Below are 21,257 nucleotides of genomic sequence, written 5' to 3'. Positions count from 1 at the left end.
TCCTACGTCCTCACCCGGCCTCGGTCGGTTCTTCTTCCTCTCTTCCGAGTCCTGCCTCATTCCAATCCGTACGAGCCCACCGATGAACGTGACTTCTCCAAGCTGGGTAATTCCGTCCATTCCCAGCACCACATCAATTCCCTCCAGAATCGTTCTAATGACGAGCACTCTTAGTCGTATCGGGATACCCTCCACCATCATTTCAATTTCCTGGTCGCCATCGCATATCGTCTCTCTCCCGTCGACTGTTGTCAGGGCCACATCTCCCCGTCTGAACTCTTGAACTATATCGGTCCTCACAATCGTGGTTGAACAGCCGGAGTCTATCAGTGCCCTCGCGCGTCTCCCTCGCACCCAAATATCCACGATCGGCATACGACTGAACGGTGTCCTTACACTTCCTCGGCGGCCCCTCGCATAGTGGCCGCCGATGTCCCGTTTCCCTGACTGCAATTTCGGGCCATGTGCCCTGGCTGATTGCACGAGTAACAGATAAGCTCTACCTCCTTACAGTCCCTTGCCAGGTGACCCAGTCTCCGGCACTCGTAACAACGGACCCTCGACAGCCCGCGCCATCTGTTGTAGTCACCCCCGAGCTCACCCGTTCTCCCTTCTCGGTTCGTGGCCTCTCTCACCCGCGCGCCTTCTCTTTGTGTCTGTTCGTTGGCCACGGCCACCATCGGCCCTTCATCCTTAGCCTTGGTCAGGAGCCTGGCGCGGGCTATAAGTTCGCTCATGTTTGCCTTTGCTGCATTTTCCATCGCCTGCAGCCCAGTCGATATGTAATCCGGAAACCCATTCACGAAAGCCATCCTCACTACCATCTCCAGGGAGTTGCCTTCGAGATTAATTAGGCCTGCCAATCGCCTAATGTCATTTGCGAACACGTCAACCTGTTCTCCCGTCCACCGCATTCGCCGTAGTTTGCAGTATGCTTCGAAGGGACTCTCGCCAAAAACTCCCTGTAACCTCTCCTTCACCTTTTCCACTTCCTTTTGATCTTCGGTTGTCATCTCCATGTAGACGGATAAAGCCGCGCCCTCTAAATTTAGCGCGATGTAACTCGCCACATCCCTCACTCCCGTTAGCCGCGCGACCAAGGCTGCCTTTGTTAGCCACACGGAGACATCTCCTGTCCCGTCAAACGGCCTTAAGGTGACACTATTCACCTTGAACGGTTCTTTTTCACTCTCAGGTCCGGACATTGACGGCCCGTTTCCACTTGCGGCCGTAGTCATTTTTGCGGTGCCTAGATAGCTTGTGATTCAAAGTACTTACTTGTGCGTCGATGACGTCTTCGGTTTCAGTCGCTCCTGGGTGGGCCCTTACATTCCTTTGCGGCACTTAACTCTCCACTTCTCTAGCCTAATTCCCTACCTCCTAACCATTAATGCTAGCTTATCGTATCCCCCTTTCCGGGTACTGTACACTCCACTCACACTCGCATTCACCACCACCCACGCGCGGTCCTTGTTCGGCACTGTGCCACCCAAGCCAACGCGAGGCCCCCCCCCCCGCATTCGGGTGGGAAGGGGGTACCAGCGCTCATGCCCTTTGACCCCTTCTCCCCCCCTCCCAGAGAGGGGGAGGGGGTGCCAACCGTCCGTCCCCATCCGCGCCATACACACTCACGCTCACACCACACAGTGCTATAGTGCTATGATTATTAAGGCAGTGCTATGATTATTTGGAATTTGTTTACACCACTTGAGCAGATTACGTACGGCTGGAATTGTCCACTGCTGCACGAAACTCGTATGATAATAAGGCGCTTGGCATGCGAATGAGTGCATTTACCCCAATACCTGATCTTTCACTTTATGCAGTTTCCAAGTCATCTTCTTATCAGTAGGCATTTCTCCAGTGACAGTGGAATACAGTCAGTACAACATTTTACACATTTCACTTCAGCAGTTGCAGTTAACAATAGCATGTACAACAGTTATAACGCATTCGACCAAAGACTTTGATTCGACCTTGGGCCGTATTTTTCTTCGAGATAAAAGCTGATTGGATACAGGGCCACTGTGCAATGATAAGGTGCTCAGTATTAGAATTATTTCATAGTTCAGTAAGTTCTTTGTAACGGAAGAGTTGCATTGCATATTTGTGGGGAACAAGTTAAACTGTTACCATAGTTACTAAAGATAATAATACAAGGTATTTAACAGGACTAGGTAATAAATGGTACAACCTTGTTTATATTGTTTAATGTATGATTATACGATGGTAACGTAATGCTTTAACAACCTTGCCAGCTGTAGTAGTTTCAGTGGTTTCACTCGAGCAGTGGCGTAGTAACATAAAAAGTTGGTAAAAGTTTACTGTCATTCTAATTGTCAAGTAGTCCCCTTTCCCAGGTCACCATTTTATTACTATTTGATTAGAAGTGACTGACCTAACCTTTCTTTGAAGGGTCCTTTTACCTGTGATGGGTTTGCTGTTTAACCTAACCTATATCCAGTTGAGTGTAGGTATGAATATGTTGTATGTCATTTGATATTGCATAGTATCATTTGAAGCAATAAATTTATTAAGAAGAAGAAAAATAGGAAAATGTAAATCCTGATAAAAATAATTTGTTTGCCAAATAATGTGCTGGTTACTCATTTCTGAAACTAATCAAATATCAATCTGTGAAGTAAACTTACAGAACACAAAATTGGTGCCATAGTGACAACAGAATAGGATGATTTCATGTTCTTCTATATTCTATCATGTTGACATAAAAGGTTTACATAATTCATGAAAAAGAGAGAAGTTTCTGATGTATGTTTTTTCCAACCCATACTTCATACCCTCAAAGTGAGGTGACTAGACATAAGAGAGGAGAATCCTCATCCCTTTCACTTCTTACTCAAACACATGAAAATTACAACTTATATTCTCCAGCAATATTGCCAGCCAGTGTCATGGAATGGGTCTCCACCGGTCTATACATTCCTCTGTAACCCACCCAGATTTTTACATATACAATATCCTAACCATGAGCTCATATAGGTTCATTATTGCATTCACCCACCTTTTCTTTGGTCAGTCTTCTGCCCTCACTCCCATTACTACTAATTCATGCACCCTCTGGGGATATCAAATCTCATCCATTCTCATAAGATGATCATTCATCTCAGGTTGGCCAGTTATACCATTTTCCTGAGCCCATTCTTGAATTTTATTGTTTGTTATTTTATTAATGATATATAGCTTGCATTATCAAGAGACTATGACAGAGTTACAGAAGAACCAGTTAACCTCCAGGCTGCAGCCATAGGTCCTCCACCCTGGTTATGTTATGGTCTTGTCTGTCTTTGTCTAATTGTATTTACCAAACTGAAGGGACCAATAGCATGTGCTTGCACATGGTGGTCCTGCAAGATGGACATTAAAACTGCCCATTTCCAAAACCTATCATCCCCCTCTCTTCAGTCAGGAGGTGGAGCCCTGCAAGGTTGACTCTTTGTCTCAGAACTGGGCCCAAGATTTTTGTCTATCAATTTAATCCATGTTTTTTACATTTTTTCACATGCGGAGAGCTGATAACTAGTGACTGCTCTCCCTGCCCTACCACTTTCAGCCAGTAATATAGAAACAGTCCCACACTAATATAATACAGACATCATGATGTCCAAATATTCTTCCAAGAAAAATGTGTGAGAGGGCCTGAGGATCATTGCCAGCCACTGTTGGTTCATCCACCAAGTGAAACTCACAATTATTCAAATTCCTAACTTAGTCTGGATGTATTTTCCTAATACATTAAAGGAGCTATGCATATAGGGTCCCATTTTTTTTCTCTGTCAGTCAAAAATAGCTATGAATTTGGATTATGTCTTTTTGTTGGCCATTCCATGATTTTATACATCTTTATGTAGAATTATGTTTCTGAGTATCCTTCAAGTCCTTTTCCCATGATCTCATGACGTCTACCTGCCCTAAACCAAAAGATCTTCTCTGTCAGTTGTATTCACTCCCTCCACACAACTTTTCTCTTTTCCATTCAGCTCCTACACTTTATTCCTATTGTGTGAGTGGCCACTAGAAACAACTGTTGCGTAATTGGTAAGCATACTATTAAGCAAGTGGAAAGTCCCGGGTTTGATTCCAGGGCATTGCCAAATTTTCACTGATGCTCCCTATCCAACTTTGTGCAGTGAGTAGGAGACTGTAGAGGTGCACACTCCTGGACTGGCTCTCAGTAGGTGGGGCTGAAGGGGAGGCGACTGTGGTGTAATCGGCAAGCATGCCTACCTGGCAAGTGGGAACTCCTGGGCTTGATTCCTGGTCTGTGCCAGCTTTTCAGTAACACTCCCTATTCAACACCTATACATAAGACAACTATTTCTTCATACATTCCATTCATTATTTCCGGTGCCATCCTTTTATTTCTCCATACCACTCTCAAAGCACTTATTTTAAGTATCATATATGCAGCTTTCCCATTATTGTAGAGTTATATAACTTAGTTTGAAATTATCATATCAGACTATATATTAAAGAGGCATTGTAAGAACTGAGTGTGTTGCTTACCAAAAAAGTAAGTATCCTACTTTCTCATCACTGTGATTTGACAGAATGGCAGGTCGTTACTTTGAGGGGGTGGCCCATGCTGCCTTATATGCCAAGTTCCGCCCAATACCTCCACCTTCTCTGGTCAACCGTATCACCTCATATCTGAAAGAAAAGGTATGATTTCATATTCCATTTTCTTATGATGACTCTCAACTGTGATATTGTGATAAGAGGTGATTTTATAACTTCTTGATTTTTATTAAACAAATATTAGTAAAGGTTTCATTTCTGCATAATGATTTAGTGTTAATATTGTCATTTCCTTGTAGTACAAAGGACCTCTAGAGAATGCTGTTGATGTTGGCTGTGGTTCTGGACAGAGTACTGGAATTTTAAGTAATCACTTCAAAAATGTAGTTGGCTTTGACATTTCTGAAGCGCAAGTTGCAGAGGCGGTCAAACAAGAGAAATCCCCTAATGTTACCTACAAGTGAGTCTATTAATTGAAATGTCATGAATTATAGAATTTGTTGTTCAGGTACCATGCTGGTATACATATATATACTGAATATATATATATATATATATATATATATATATATATATATATATATATATATATATATATATATATATATATATATATATATATACACATATACACACACATATACATATACATATACACTCACATCTATATAATACTTATACATACATACATATACCAATGGCTTTTTTCCTGTTACAAGGGAGGTAGCTGAAGTCAGAGGCATAAATCAACTCCCACCCATTTCATCCGCACATACTCCAGCCCCATTCACCACCCCTCCTTCCCTGTTTTCTTGGCACCTCTTGGAGGATGGCTCATCTCTGCACCTTGCCCACTGCCCTGGGTCAGATGCAGTGTATCAAGACACAGCACATCCATAGCAAGGTAGCAAGGTTGCTTCATTTAATCAGCGAGAGAAGAGTGGGAGGGAGTGAAGGATAGAGTAGAACTAGGAGTGGAGGAGGAATATGGACGATATATAGATAGTGTGACTGGTCCATAGGGATTTTACTAAAGTCCTTAAAGTATTAACCTTCAGCAATTATCCTAGTACAGGGACCGGGTTGGTACCAAATAGGTATGAGAGTAGAAAGTATATATATACTATACATACATATACCAAGGGCTTCTTCCCTCTTACAATGGAGGAGGCCAAAGTCAAATGGTATAATTCCACTCCCACCCATTTCATCCCCACCTATGCCACTCCCATTCACCACCTTCCCTCCCTCTTGGCTCTTCCTGGATGATGGGTCAGCCATGGATATCACCCATTACCCTGGGTCAGAAGCAGTGCAGCAAGACACAACACATCCACAGCAAGGCCACTTAATTTAATCGGTATGTACATACAGTATAAACATACATACAGTATATACATACAGAGTAATTTTCATTCATAGATTTGTATGAGACAAAAGTATTTGGTAGTAATGTAAATTTTTCTTTTTATATCTTTAGTAACTATTTTTCTTCTTCCTTTTTTTCTTACTTCATTATTATAGAGTGAGTGGAGCTGAATCCTTGTTATGTGAAAAGGAGAGCTTGCAGTTGGTGAGTGCAGGTCAAGCCTGTCACTGGTTTGATATACCAAAGTTCTTCGCAGAGGCGGATAGAGTGCTTGTGCCAGGTCAGGTTTTTAATTTTCTCCTAGTAATCATTATTCTTTCACAATGTCTGATTATCTAATAGTATATATTCCTTTTTTTTTGTTTGATCATGAGAGTTATATTGATACTTCTTTCATATCTTATTTTAATTAATTAAAAATAAATTGTTGCCACAGTGCAAAGTCTTACTTATTGTTGAGTATTGTTAGTGTTATTCAGTCTCTCCATAACAAAGTGATGATACTTGGAGTTTTTAAGTCAATACATTTATGCAATCAATTATAGAATTTTATCTTTGTACCAGTATTTAGCTTTTATTTTCTATCATAGTTGTATATGACAACTCCTTCCAAATTACAGGGGGTGTTATAGCTTTGTATGGATACCATCTTCCTAAACCAATTTGGGAAGGAAAGTCAGAAAAACTCAACCAACTAATTTTGGATGTAAGTAGTGTGATCCATATTATTTATCAGTCATGCAGCATCCTTTTATGATTGAAGATTATTTTTTCTCATAAAAAAGTAGAAAAAAAATTGCTATGTTTACTCCTATCTTTTTACACAAGGAGAGCTTACAAATGGTGATTGCTCCCCTGCTACTACTATAAGTGACATAAAAACAGTCTCACACTACTACAACACAGACAATAGTCTAAAGTTCTCAGAGAGATCTGTGAAAGGGTCTGGGGACCATTGCCAACTGGTGTGGGAATGCAGGTTTTCAGTCCATGAAACACAAAGCAACAATTGTTACTTCATTGCCTGAGCAGTGTGGTGGGGGACAAAGATGACCCATCATCTACAAGGTATAGGAATTAATGGGTGTGGGGTGGGAGAAGAGCTTTTGGTATGTATGTATCTATACATTATTATTGAGATGATTTGAGCATAATGAACAAGGGAATCCTAGCAAAACTAGTGTAGAAAGTGGATGAAAATGGAGGGAACTTCAGAGGAAGACCAAGAATGAGGTGTACTGAATAAAAAGGGACTTTGATATAAAATATTTATGAGGAATGTCTAGAGAACAGGTTAGAAATAGTGCAAAACACATTAATGAATGGAAAAGAGGAAGCTGTACAAACCTGAATGGATATTCTCTTCATCTACTCTATAATTTTTTAGATGAGAAGGGGGTCATTCATCATATAATGAAATAGTGAAGGTAAACCAGCTTTGGCTGTTGGACTCCGCCATGGAATGTTTATCATCTTGGTGCTATACTTTCAACATGAGCATTGTGATGGGGGGATGGGGCTGACTTCTCATACATGAGGTGCAAGGTGGAAATGGTGTTAAAGAAGTTTAAATTGTGTATTATGTGGGTGTGTCTCATGACTTGCCCCCCCCCCTCCCATTTACATTGAGGGAAAGGGCCTTTAGTATGTATGTGTTATTGTTATCTTTGTTACAGTGCTGCCCCAGTGATATCCTCTACAGAATTTGTATCGGTTAAACAAATTTCATTAATTCAAGGAGGTAGATGCAGAAGTAAATGGGTCCTTGATTAATGTACACCCCATTTTATCTCAAGTTTTTCCTGAATTGGTTGACTAAAACTGTCTGGCATTAACCAGAATTAAACCTGAGAAAGGCATTGTAGCAAAGGAATTTAGTACTACTACATGGTAGTAGTTAAAGCTCCATTATTTTTTTCTAATATACATTTTTATCTCCTGTAAGTTGTACAGTGGCATTCTACAAGGCTATGTTAAGCAGGAAAGTATGGAGGCTTACCTTGGTAACTATACAGATCCTAGATATAAGCCTCCCTTTGAATATTATGAATCTGAAAGGTAAGAGTTCCACTACCTGAACTGTTCATGGATGTGGTGTGGCTATTATGCTTTCTTCCTATATATATCTATTCAGGGATGTAGCATCAGCTGTACAGACCCTATACCAGTACTAACCATCCGGGGGCTTTAAATGTTTCTCATGAGCCTTTTCTTTTCAAGTTCTCATTGGACTAAAATGGGTATATAAAATATATCAGCATATTAGATAGATGCTAAGCATAGCATAACTCCACTTTATGGTTGCTCTGAATAATGTGTTTTTGATAAATAATGAATCTTGTAGCCTTCAGTTTCACTGACTGAAGACCCCGTCTTACAGTAGTCAGCAACGATCTTAAGGACCTCACATTGATTCTGTTGGGAAGAAACTGTGGACTGTTGTCTGTACTGTAATAATATTGGTATTTTTCTACATTATTTGGTAGCAGGAGAAGGAAGGTAACAGTTTCTAGTTGTTAGGTGTATGTATGTGAAAAAGTTGGGGAGGGGGGAATAGTTAAAATTTGTAGAGATCTTTGGCCTAATCCAGAAACAGCACAAGCCTTGGGAGTTGAACCTCAAGATGGAGTTCAAGATTTTGATGGGATTTTAAGATAAATGGCACTGAGATGATACCATCTAATGTCCATCTCACAGGGCTGCCACAAGTAAGTGCCTGTTTTTGGCCTCTTTGAGGAATGGAAACACAAAGAGCATATTGCTTAACCCCTTCGATACGATGACGCCTATGTAGGCGTCATGAGGAGCAAGTGGGTACGCGAGGATGCCGATGTCGGCGTCTTGATTATATATATTGTAGTTGTACCTGCGTGACACCCATACTCTGTAAACTGGCTTCATCATATTTTCTATGGTTATCAAAATTCACGGGTGAAAGAGAATGAGCAATACAGCAGTAACTTTATTTTTTATAATGCGAGTATTATGACGCAATGGGGGGATGGAGAGGGAGGGGTTGCCGATTTAATGAAGCGGCCTTGCTGTGGATGTGCTGTGTCTTGCGACACTGCTTCTGACCCAGGGCAGTGGACAAGGTGCAGGTATGACCCATCATTCAGGAGGTGCTAAGATAAGAGGGAGTGTGGAGGGGTGTGGAGTGTATTCAGGGATGGAATGGGTGGGAATGATTTGATGCCTTTTCCTTTTTGGCTACCCCCCTTGTAAGGGGAAAAAAGCCTTGGTATATGTATGTATATATTATGACACAACATCGCATGTCTGGCAGCTAATGCTGCCCGCGAGATTTTGGCCCGTATTGAAGGAGTTAAACATCTATAGAATTCTACCACCTGTGCCACACAGTACAAGCACACAAAAATAAATTCACACACAGATCACCAAAGAAGTTCTTCAAGACAGACTGCCAGTCTCAATACTCTACCATCATCCTCCCTCAAGACATTAGCCTCACAGTAAAACTTAACCTAAGAGAAGCAAAAACCACATCAGTGCACTTGCATTCAGGTCAACATTCAACTGTCACTAAGACAGTTCCATCATAGAAAAGACATGGCTACAGAGTCAAACTGCCCAAGATGCAGCCATTACACATAGGACACTGAACACCACATCATACACTGCCCCACCCTAACCTTACCCAGACAGCAATACCATTTTTTTCTTGAATAACTGGTGGGCCAGTCCTGTGGCTGTTGCCAGCTACCTGCGAGCTGTAGGTCTTCCAGGGGGGAAGAAAAGTGTCATGAGATATAAATATCTGGGGTTAGGTGCAAAGAGAAGATTATATGAAGGGATGATTGTGCATATGACACTGTATGGGTCAGAAAGGAGAAATTTGAATGTAATTGAGATGAAGTGTTTGAGAAGTATTGTGGGGGCTACAAGGATAGATCACTGAAGAAGCTCTTCAAGACAGACTGTCAGACTCAATACCCTACCAAGGGCTCTTTCCCCCTGACTGGGGAGGTAGCCAAAGTCAAAAGGCATCATTCCACTCCCATCCATTTCATCCACACCTGTTTTTCCACTTGCATCCACCACCCCTCCCTCCCTCTCAAGGGAAGAACATGAGGATAGGTAGAGTGAGAAATAAGGAGGTAAGGCAGAGAGTAGGGGTAGAAAGGGAGCTGACAGATACGGCTAATAAAAGATTATTCAGATGGTTTGGACACATGGAAAGAATGAGTGAAGAAAGATTAGCAAATGGTGTGGAAAGCAGAGGTAAATGAAGTGAACTTGAGGGGACAACTGAGCATGAGATTGATGCTGAAGGGGCCTGTGAGTAAAAGGGGAATACCTATTGAACAGGGGAGTGGAAAATGGTTGTGAATGGACAATGCATAGATGTCACAAATGGATTTCTCCTTGTCTGCTCTATTTTCACATGAGAAGATGAGGGAGGTTGCCATGTAAATCAAGCCATGGGGCGCTGCTGTGGATGTACAGTGTCTTATATTGCATGTGACCCAAACATCCACAAGAAGCCAATATAGAAGAGAAACAAATGGGTGACGGATGGGAATGGGGTGAGGTGAGTGGGTGCATGCCTTGGTTGGCTTCCCTTATAAGGGAAAAGAAGCCTATTAGTATATAGATGTAGATAGATGATGCTGTTACTATTGAAGGATGTGTTATATATTTTTCTTAATAATTGATATGTGTTTATAGGTGTATAGTAAGGAGACTGGTGGGCCTGGTGGCTACTGGGGTTCTGGAAGAGCTGATGTGGATGCTGCTTATACAGATAAAAAGTTCCACATTCCATATTTAGATTTCGAGAGGTTTGAACCATTCCCCTTTGTATAATAATTTGAGAACCAAGTCACTCTTGTGCTTTGTCTTCTTCTTTGAATAGAAATTGTTGCTGCAGTTTTTTCATTAATCTTTTGGTCTAATTGGTAGATTTAGATAGAAATCTAACCCTGTGAAGATGATGAAGTATGATATGGATATTGCTTTGGCCAGCACCAAGGTATTTTAGTCAAAGGATGGGCAACTGTCATGATGAAGAGGTTTTTGTTTACCTCTGTAGACGTGATATATAGGGTGGCCAGTGAAAGACAGAATGATGTAAAACAAAAATTACTTTTACAAACATTTTTTTTTATTATTGTTTTATTTTAAAATATAATTAATGGATTTTTTTTCAGTATTATATGTGAAAAACAATATCACTCAAATTACTACCATTTTCCTTACAAATACAGGCTCTTTACACAGCATTTTCCATGACTGTATGCAAGACTTCAGTTCCTAAATGTCAAACTTTGGCTTTAATGTTCTCCTTAAGTTCTTGAATTGTTCAAGGTTTATTTACATTTTTTCAGTTTTAATGTTCTTAGGTGAACACAGAGGCAAAAAAGAAATCAGCATTTTTTTTTTCTTTTTTAATTATTCTTTCACCAACTTGACGGTACCAGACTCCTTTTTGTGGGGATGCTTGAAAAAGCAGGTTTACATAAATAAACCTCAAATATTAAAGCCAAATTTGACATTTAGGACCTGAAACCATGCATACAGTCATGGAAAACACTATGGAAAGAGCCTGTATTTGTGAGCAGGAAAATGGGCGTCATTTGAGTGATGTCGTTTTTCACACATATATACATACATACATTTACCAAGGGCTTTTTACACCTTACAAGGGAGGTAGCCAAAGTCAAAGGCACAAATCCACTCCCACCAATTTCATCCCCACATACTCTACTCCCATTCACCACTCCTCTCTCCCTCTGTTCTTGGCTCCTCCTGGATGATGGGTCATCCTTGCATGTTGCTCACTGCCCTGGGTCAGAAGCAAGGCAGCAAGACACAACACATCCACAGCAAGGCTGGTTCATTTAATCAGCGACCCCCCTCTTCGTCCTCTCATGCAGAAAAAGAAAAAACACATAATACTGAATAAACTCCATTAATTATAAGTATATATATATATATATATATATATATATATATATATATATATATATATATATATATATATATATATATAAATACATACATACATATACCAAGGCTTTTCCCCCCTTCCAAGGGAGGTAGCCAAAAAGGGAAAGGCACAAAAACACTCCCACCCATTACATCCCCAAATACACTCCACACCCCTCCCACCCTTCCTCTCATCTGAGCACCTCCTGGATGACGGGTCATCCCTGCACCCTGCCCACCGCCCTGGGTCAGAAGCAGTGTCGCAAGACACAGTACATCCACAGCAAGGCCGCTTCATTTAATCGGCGACCCCCCCTCTCCGTCCCCCTTTGCATATAAGGCGAGGACGGGGAGAAATCCCTTTGGGCTGCGTCAAAATTTACTCACACATACTACCCCCCCCCCACCCCCCCCGCCCATTTCTCCTCATGCAGTCACATCATCATCCATATACAACCATTCTCCACTCACCTCTGTCTTCCGTCCTCTCCCTTCCTTCCTCAACAGACATTCCCCTCTTCCCCAAAGCCCCCTTCACCCCATCCATCCACCTCATCCTAGGACGTCCCCTCATGTTCACTCCCTCCACATCTGCCTTCCATACCTCTTTTACTAGTCTTTCTTCACTCATTCTTTCCATGTGTCCAAACCATCCTAATATTCTTTCATCAACCCTATCTCCCAAATCCTTTTTCACCCCTGTTCTCCTCCTCACCTCCTCATTTCTCACTCTATCCAGCCTAGTAACCCCCACCATACTTCTCAGACACCTCATCTCAAACACATTCAAACTCCTTCTCTCTTCTTCTCTTATGTTCCACGTTTCTGCCCCATACAGTGCTGTTGGCACAATCACTCCTTCATACAGTCTCCTCTTCGCATCCATTCCCAAATGTCTATTCCTCATTACACTCTTTAAACCACCAAGGCATTTACTCGCTTCTCTCAATCTACATTCTACCTCCACCTTCACTCCACCTTTTCCTGCTACACTTGCACCCAAGTATCTAAAACTATCCACTTCCTCCAGTCGCTCTCCCTTAATGTTCACTTCCAGTCTACTGCCACTTTCACCCCTTGTACATCTCATCACCTTACTTTTACCCACATTTATCTTTAGCTTTCTTCTATCACATACTCTCCCAAACTCTGCCACCAGCTTCCTCAATCCCTGTGTGTGTGTTAAAGTTATTTTTGTATTATATTATTCAGTCTTTCTGCGGCCACCTTGTATTATGATACAGGCAATGTCCAACCATCTGTCCATTAACCTCAGCTTTGTCTGAGTGATGAATTTCAGGAATTCAATGACCATATATGATGACTAAGTGGTAGTTTCATGAGGCCACACTTTCAAATGGAAGTGAAGGTATTACTGTGAGTTAAGAGATGGGTGGCAGGAGGATAAACTTCTTCACTAAAGTCATTGAACGCCTAATACTTAAACTTGTCACACCATATATTCCCCTTGCTGACTCACAACACGGTTTTAGGCCACTACACTCCACAAACACTCTTCTGACAAAACTCACACAAAGAATTTTAGATGGCATCAATTCAGATAGGCCCCACCACAGAACACTTCTTATAACATTGGACATTAGTAAAGCTTTTGATGCTATCCCCCGCCACAACCTAACAAATAAAATTTATAACACAGACATGCACAATAACACCAAAAGATGGCTGGCCAATTATCTGGCAGGCAGGAATGCTCATGTGTCATATAATGGCCAATCATCGCACATCAGAAACATTAAGAACGGAGTACCACAGGGCTCGGTTCTATCCCCCACATTATTTAATCTATACATGCATGACTTACCCACGCCAGACACCTCAGAAATACAAATCTCTTCCTACGCAGACGACATAACAATCACATGCACACATCGTAACACAGACAAAACTGCAGAAATAATCCAGCCTTACCTTGACACACTCAACACATGGTTCATCACAAACAGACTCAAAATAGCTCCAACCAAATCTACAGCAACACTTCTCACCAACTGGACAAAAGAACACAAATACATACCTCATCTCTACATCAACAACACTCTAATACCACACACAAACACACAGAAAATTCTTGGTGTAACATACGATACATCCATGTCTTTCAAACAACACCTCACAAACATAAAAAACAAATGCACACCTAGACTTAACGCACTTAAGTCAATCACTGGAACAACATTTGGACAAAACAAAGAAACTAATATAACAATATACAAACAATGCATACGCTCAGTGATGAATTATGCGAGTCCTGCATGGGCTCCTAATCTCAGTGAGACACACCACAACACCCTTCAAATCATACAAAACAAAGCCCTAAAAACAATTACAGGCTGCACAAATACATCACCTACAGACCATTTACACCATGAAACAAAAGTCCTCAAAGTCAAGGACCACCTCGACATGAGAGGCACACAAACACTTGCTGCAGCCACCACAAACACATCACACCCGCTACACTACATAGCAGAACACCCACACACACCAAGAAACATTAAAACTACACCCAAAGACCTTTACTACACACAGATACTCTCTTCTCTTCCTCCACAACCACCAAATACCAGCCTCCGGAAACATATTCATAATCATATCACTCACCGCTCCATTAACACACTGAAAGACAACACACTGCTGCATGCCAGACCCCCTGATATCCACCCTTCTGAATCCTCTCTCCCACGTAAGGACAGAGTCCACTTGGCCAGACTGCGATGCGGTCACCACCCAGCACTTCTAAGCTACCAGAAGAGGCTGGACGACCGTGTTGTGAACAGCTGCCCAGGATGTAACACTTCACCCCATACCATACAACACATAATGGAAGACTGCATTATACACAATCATACACGCAAACAACACAACATACACTCTATAAAGGATTTGTGGGAAAACCCAGTTTCGGCTGTGGCCTTCCTTGGGGAGACGGGACTGCTCGGACAGACAGTCTAGGGAACGACAACAACAACAACAAACTTCTTCACTATCTCTCCTACATGACTCTTGCACGCAAGTGTTCATTGTTGGTCCAGTGGGGTTGAACCATGGTAGCAATGGACATAAAAAAGGCTTTCAACAAAGTTCCTCAACATATTAGACCTATTGTATTACAGTGCGGACAATAGTCCAACATATCTTCCCAAAGAGATCTATAAAAGAATCTGAGCTTTATTATTGGGTTCATATTTCCTGTCACTGAAACTCTTGACAGCAATTTATCATTTGTATGGCTAATATAATTGATCAGTATGTTCAAATGTAAAAGCACCAAGTTGATATGTTCATGTAGTACTGTATTTTAAATAAATTGGGATTGAACCTGTCATGTAAGGGCTGCTGTTTTACCCATTTTATCTTTAACCACTTCATTACCATGGTCATTGTACAAATTTTTACGTGGCAAATGTCAACCAATCTTATTTTGTTGAGGGACAAATCCTAAACTGAATAGATTTGATTGATTGAGACCTTGTTCAGGTTGAGGCCTCTTCACTATTGGATTTTTTTTTTTTCGTAATTAGAAATACTTTGCATCACAGTATTGAAGGGGTTAATATATCTTTCTCACTCTGCTTTCCTTACCCTTTAGTAATTTCTTTCCTATGCTTGTTATTTTTTATTAAAGCCACAGCTTGTAACTATGTGGAAGTAGTGACATATTATGGATAAATTAAGAAAATGATAAAGAAAATAAATTGCATATTTAGATAATTATTCAATTGGTCTTTCTTGCTTGTTCACAGAGATGATAGTCTATATTTGGATCGCAAAGCCACTGTGGCTGACCTAAAGGGCTACATTAGTTCCTGGTCAGGTTTCCAGAATTATCGTGCAGATAAGGGAGATGAAGCAGCTCTCAATGTTCTTAACACCTTTGAGTCCAAGTAAGGATTAAAAACCATTTTAACTTCCATTAATTTAAGATATGATTTTTTTCCCCACCATTTAGGCTACCACCCAGTAATTTAACATACAGAATAAGTCTGGCCACAGAATTAAATTGCTCCAGGTGTAATCACCAAACAGAAGACACAGAACACCCCACTCAAGTCTTAGTCGAACAACAACACCTCTTCCTTAGGTTATTTGTACCCATTGTTGGTTACCTAGGAGCTGTGGGTCTCCTGGAAAAGAGTTCTGGGGCGACAGATTGATTGACTGTGTTCTGGACTGCCCTCCCACCAACAAACTTAGCTCATGTTTACTTATGTTGGTGTTTTTTCTAAGATACTATGTTTTCATCATTTCCCTTATAATATTTATCTCTAGCATCTTCCTGCTCTCATTCCTACTCCACCATACATCCTTACTAGTCCATCCATCTGCTTATCTCATACTCTTCCTCCCCAACACCACTACATTCATATTCCTCCCAAAACTTTACACTTGTTAACCCCTTCGTTACTGACCTGTCAACCTTACGTAAACAAATGTTTCAAACCGTCCCACGAATGGCTGGAGCTTTATGTTTGTAAACACAGACACTTGCCACCACGTGGGTAGAAATAACCCAGAAACCGAGGCCTTGAGAGCCCTCAATACACACAGCTTATAACTGCGACACGTGCGTGTTACGGGGAGCACGCTCGGTTCCTGGCGGGTGCACTCAGCCATGACACGCAGGTGTCACAAAACACACATCCGGTACTCAAGGGGTTAAAGTCACCCCAAAACACTTCTCTCTCCTGCTCACTTTCCTCAAACCAGGGTCATACACTCACAAAAGCCCATGACTCTCATCCCAATCTCATTTTCATTCACACCATCCTTGATAACTCTTCCTTCCACTCCAGCACACACTTCCAAATCTTGTCACTTACCAGCAGTATCATTCCTTTCTCCTTTTTCTTTCTCACCATGCCCAAACTCCAACTTGCTTATCCCTTTCAGTTTCATTTCATTCAATGCTAACACATTCAACACTGTTCTTACAAACATATAACCCCTCTCTTCTTTTTTTAAGGTAGTGTAGTTTAACCTAATGATGATTGAAACTGTTTAGTGAAATTAGGAATTCTATTTCCTTTGTTATCTTGGTTAAGACTGTACAAGAAAGTAAACATTGATCTTTGTTGAATTGGAATAACTTCGCCTTATTTCCCATAAACAGTACCAAATAGATATTGCAGTTATCTTTTCTAATAAGCTATTATGATTAGTGGAGGCATCCTTAAGTTGCAAAAGTAGGCAATTCATGGCTTAATTAATAAGTTTAGTTTTGGCTAATGTAAAATAATTTTAATTAGCTTTACATTGTACCAAACCAAGCTTATTAACTTTTATTTTTCTCCCTCTATTACCTCCTCAATCTCTCCATCCAACCTACCCTTTATCGCTCTCTCCCCCTCCTTCTCTCTTTTTTCCTTTCCCTCAACAGGTTCATGGATGAGCTTGGCGTAGATACACCAAGCAGTGAAACAGAATTGACACTTCGGATCACTTACTACCTTCTCATGGGGAGGAAGCCTCTTGCTTGACTAGCAATCTAGGTTCTAGGGTGTTCCATTGACAGAATGTTATTTGAAAATTTGTTAAATATATGAAAGATTAGTATATATTTATGTAAGTATAGTAAAAGCCCATAAATTCAAATTACAGTGGACCAAAAGTCATTTGAATTATTAGATTTTTTACAGCTTCTTGGGCAGGACCCCTGGAAATGGAAAATGTATTCACATAAATGGTAAATAAAGAAATTATATATTATGGGTTGTTTTATTACTCATTAGTAATGCATAGAAATGTTGAACAATGGTTCTACATAGGTCCAAGTAAAGAGAGTAGGTTAAAGGGGTAATAAAGGTACAAAAAATATAAAGCAATTAGCCCGAGTGTTTATACTTTTGTGTACTGTATATCCTATTTTAATAAAAATCCATCAAAGGGAAAAAGTGGAAGCAGGTGGTTCAAGAAAGAAATCAATGGAATAGTTCAGTGTGAATTCTTTTGTAATTTATGGAGGGTTGGAGGAAAAGAAAAAGTGAACTGTACCGAGTAACTCCTTAATTGGCCGAAAGTTAATGAAAAAACCTCAGCTGACCTAACTTGATGAAGTACTATATAAGTGGTTTGTGGTGCAGGGTTTGGAAGGAAAACCCATAACAGGCCCACTGATATAGAAAGCCGATGTTACATGAAAACATGAAAATAGCAAAACCATATGCCTTTTTAGATGGTTGGCAAAGGAACTTTACACAAAGGTATGACATCATGCAGCAGTTGGATGCAAGTAGTGAAACTGTCAATGTTATTACTGCTGAAAGATGCTGCCAGATATTTTTGGATTTGATTAATGAACAAGGTTTACTGCTGTGCCAAATTTGTGTTGCTGATACAACAGGCCCATTTTTTCAAGAGTATATCCAAAAGAATTTTGGCCGGGGCTGGTATGAGTTGTTTCTTGTATACAGAATTTTCATTATGGTGTGTGGAAAAAAAAGTAAACTACAATACAATTATTCTTTGTTTGTAGGCCTGATAGGTAGTAGGTGTGACAAACCATGCACACTTGGCAGGTCCCACACTCTTCCAGTCAGCATCTTGGTGGTGGTACTGTACTTGACCACTAAGCAATCCTAAAGCTGTATTGGTTGTTAGTTTGCATGTTCCTCTTTTCTAAATATTTGGTACATGTCTCACCACTTTTTCACAAAGTTTGAATTTCATGCTGATTGATAGTTTAACCACTTCAATACGATGACATCGATGTAGGAATCATGAAGCACAAGTGGGTACACAAGGATGCCAACATTGGCATCTTGATATATATATTTTTGTAGTTGTACACAAGTTACCCCTGGATTCTGTGAACTGGTTTGATTACGTTTTCTGTGCTTATTATTACTCAAGAGTAAAAGAAAATGAGTAATACAGCAGTAACTTTATATTTTATAATGCAAGTAGTGGGATGCAAATTACATATGGCAGCTAATGCTGCGTGTGGGAAGTTGAGTTGTACTCTAGTGGCTACGGAGTCCTCATTGTTTCCTCCCATATGAATTTGGACTATATTTGCTGTTTTGGTGAGCATGTAATTAGATTGTGCAATTTATCTGTAAATTGGTCTCTGTATTCTTTTAGTATCAAATTTGAAATTTTATCTGGTCCATGTGCTTTTATGTGTGTATTCATTTACCTAGTTGTAGAGTACAGATTTTTATCAATGCTTATTGGGTCCTATTGCTTTTCTTCCATTTGTCAAACCTTGTCTTGAATTCTTTTGTAATGATGACTTGTCTTATTATTCCACAAGTCTACACTTCTTGAAATCTTTTAAACAGGTTTGTTTTTTAGTTTTATATTATGACCTTTAGTCAGAATTTCTTCTCATACCAGTAATTCTTTTGTCCTTTTTTTCCAAACCAGCTTCCAATTTAAATATCATTAACATGTTCCCTCTTTCTTTCTACATGTTCAATTTTTCATACTAGTTGATTCTACCTTACCAGAGGCTTTCTGTAGATATTTACACAATTCCCCCAACCCTATCTCTCCTGAAACACTAACTTTCCTGAAGTAAAAACTTACAAGATTCTCAGACTAGATTAGCTACCAAAATGTTAATCCTTTTATACATACATTAAACCCTCTTACCTTTCATGATTCTCTCACAAAATGTTATCATGCTGGTCAAGGACTCCTGTCAATAGTTCAGTGGCTCCTTGTTTCTTCCTTTACAAATTAGTACCAGAAGCATTATTTGAATTACCTCTCCAAAAGGGAAACAAAATCAAGAATGAATAATGTCAACTGCATTATGGCAGTATGTAGCAATTTAGGTGTACTTAGTTGTAGCATTCAGGAAAGGAACTATGCTCAATGGGTCCAATCTCTTCCTGTTATTACACCTTGTTTAAATGCATGTATGATTCCAGCCTGTGTTACATCTTCCTCTAGGCCAGTGGTTCCCAAACTTTTTTTTTCAACTTTATAACTATACATACTAAGTTAACATTAATCCTAATGCTGGGTACCACAATGTTTTCTTGATTTTTTTTTTGTCACCCCTCCATTACCCTTGAAAATTCGTTACCTCCCCCCATGGGGGTAATTTATCCCCAGTTTGGGAACCACTGCCTTGGGGCATGGGTTTCTCTTGTCCTACTTTCCAACCAGTCCATGAATGCTTGTTTCTTCTCTTCTACAACCTTCTTTGCTTCATCATCCCGCTACTCACTACCCTTCCTTCTATTTCCTCCCATCCTCTTTCTCCACACACTATCTTTGCACACCTTGTGATTCCCTCCTTGAAACATCCCCATTCCTCCTCCACTCCTATCTCTACTCTGTCTTTCACTTCCTCAGCTTCTTCTTGTACTTGTATGCAGGCCTATAATCATACGAGAAAATTTGTACAAAGATTTTGGCATCCACAGTTACAAAGATTGCCCAAGGATATTCCAGGAGTTTGTGCATATTTATGGGAACCACCGGCCTAGCAGGTTAGGGCGTCATTACTTGCAGCAAAGGTCGAGGGGATGGCAGGTCGAACCCTGCCATTGGTGAAGTTGAACCAAGGGATGGTTCCTTAAATCCCATTCTACAGAGTCCTCTGTAAGGGGCACCATCCTAGCCTCCTGATAGGATTAAACCATATCATCATAATTTTTCATATCTTACAGGTTAAGTGGTCTTTTTCTGATTTTTGATGATGACCTCTTGATACTTTCCTATCCCACGTCAGGGACCAATGACAGGTACCTGATTGTGGTGGTCCTGCAAGATGGACAGCACAGCTACCTATTCAAAACCCATCTACCACTCCACTTCTATCAGGAGGTGTAGATGCTTTGTCTCTGGACTGGGCCAATCTATATAAATTTCAATTCTATTTTTTCACCTTTTCATGCATAAAGAGCTGATTACCAGTGACTGCTCCCCTCCTGCTATTTTCAGCCAACTGAGTGGGTTAGGACATCATTACTTGTGGCAAAGGTCGAGGGGATGATGGTTTGAATCCTGCCACCGCCAAAGTTGAACCAAGTGCATGGTTCGTTAAATTCCATGCTACAAAGTCTTCTGTGAGGGGCACCATCCTAGCCTTCCGATAGGGAGGAGTTTGTGATGTTAAACCATATCAAAATAGAAACAGTCCCACAAAACAGACAACAGCCCAATGTTTCTTTCCACAGAGGGCCAAGGACCATTCCTAGAAACTAGGGCTACAGGTTTTTTCCACTTAGTGAAACTTAGATCGACATTTATTACTTTTATCCTAAGTCAATAGATCTGTCACCTATGTCCATCCCCTTCAACACTATGAACATTGCAATCTTCTTCTTTCTCTTTATTTCTTATGTAGGCAGGATTACATATGGTATGTGATGACTACATATGACTTCTGGAAGATCTGTCCCCAGATTGAGTTTCAGCATCATTC

General features: G+C 40.5%; 1 protein-coding gene across 7 annotated transcripts; it reads left to right on the top strand.

Annotated features, from left to right (window-relative positions):
• The first annotated feature begins 1,762 nt into the window (after positions 1 to 1,762).
• Positions 1,763 to 17,584, top strand: LOC143025588 (putative methyltransferase DDB_G0268948). Of its 7 annotated transcripts, none has more exons than XM_076185486.1 (8): positions 1,763 to 1,848; positions 4,569 to 4,680; positions 4,836 to 4,996; positions 6,061 to 6,185; positions 6,526 to 6,611; positions 10,595 to 10,707; positions 15,622 to 15,762; positions 17,256 to 17,584. In XM_076185486.1, exons 1-8 carry the CDS (start codon positions 1,778 to 1,780, stop codon positions 17,353 to 17,355), a joined length of 909 nt encoding a protein of 302 aa, XP_076041601.1. In that variant the 5' UTR covers positions 1,763 to 1,777; the 3' UTR covers positions 17,356 to 17,584. The 7 variants fall into 7 exon arrangements, with proteins under 7 accessions (XP_076041601.1, XP_076041600.1, XP_076041602.1 ...); XM_076185485.1 differs by lacking the exon at positions 10,595 to 10,707 and adding an exon at positions 7,851 to 7,963; XM_076185487.1 differs by lacking the exons at positions 1,763 to 1,848; positions 10,595 to 10,707 and adding exons at positions 1,901 to 2,040; positions 7,851 to 7,963.
• The last annotated feature ends 3,673 nt before the right edge of the window (positions 17,585 to 21,257 follow it).

This window comes from Oratosquilla oratoria, chromosome 5, assembly GCF_046742065.1.
Source record: "Oratosquilla oratoria isolate Oo_2021 chromosome 5, ASM4674206v1, whole genome shotgun sequence".
Taxonomy (NCBI): Eukaryota; Metazoa; Arthropoda; class Malacostraca; order Stomatopoda; family Squillidae; genus Oratosquilla; species Oratosquilla oratoria.
The sequence above is the reverse complement of the archived record's forward strand: the minus strand, read 5'-3'. Positions and strand labels throughout refer to the sequence as shown.

Bases quoted from the DNA above. Each gene is read 5' to 3' on its own strand.
- LOC143025588 (XM_076185486.1), top strand. From the start codon at position 1,778: ATGCGAATGAGTGCATTTACCCCAATACCTGATCTTTCACTTTATGCA. The intron at 6,186-6,525 runs GTCAGGTTTTTA...TCCAAATTACAG, and splicing joins GGATAGAGTGCTTGTGCCAG to GGGGTGTTATAGCTTTGTAT. The intron at 15,763-17,255 runs GTAAGGATTAAA...TTCCCTCAACAG, and splicing joins CTTAACACCTTTGAGTCCAA to GTTCATGGATGAGCTTGGCG.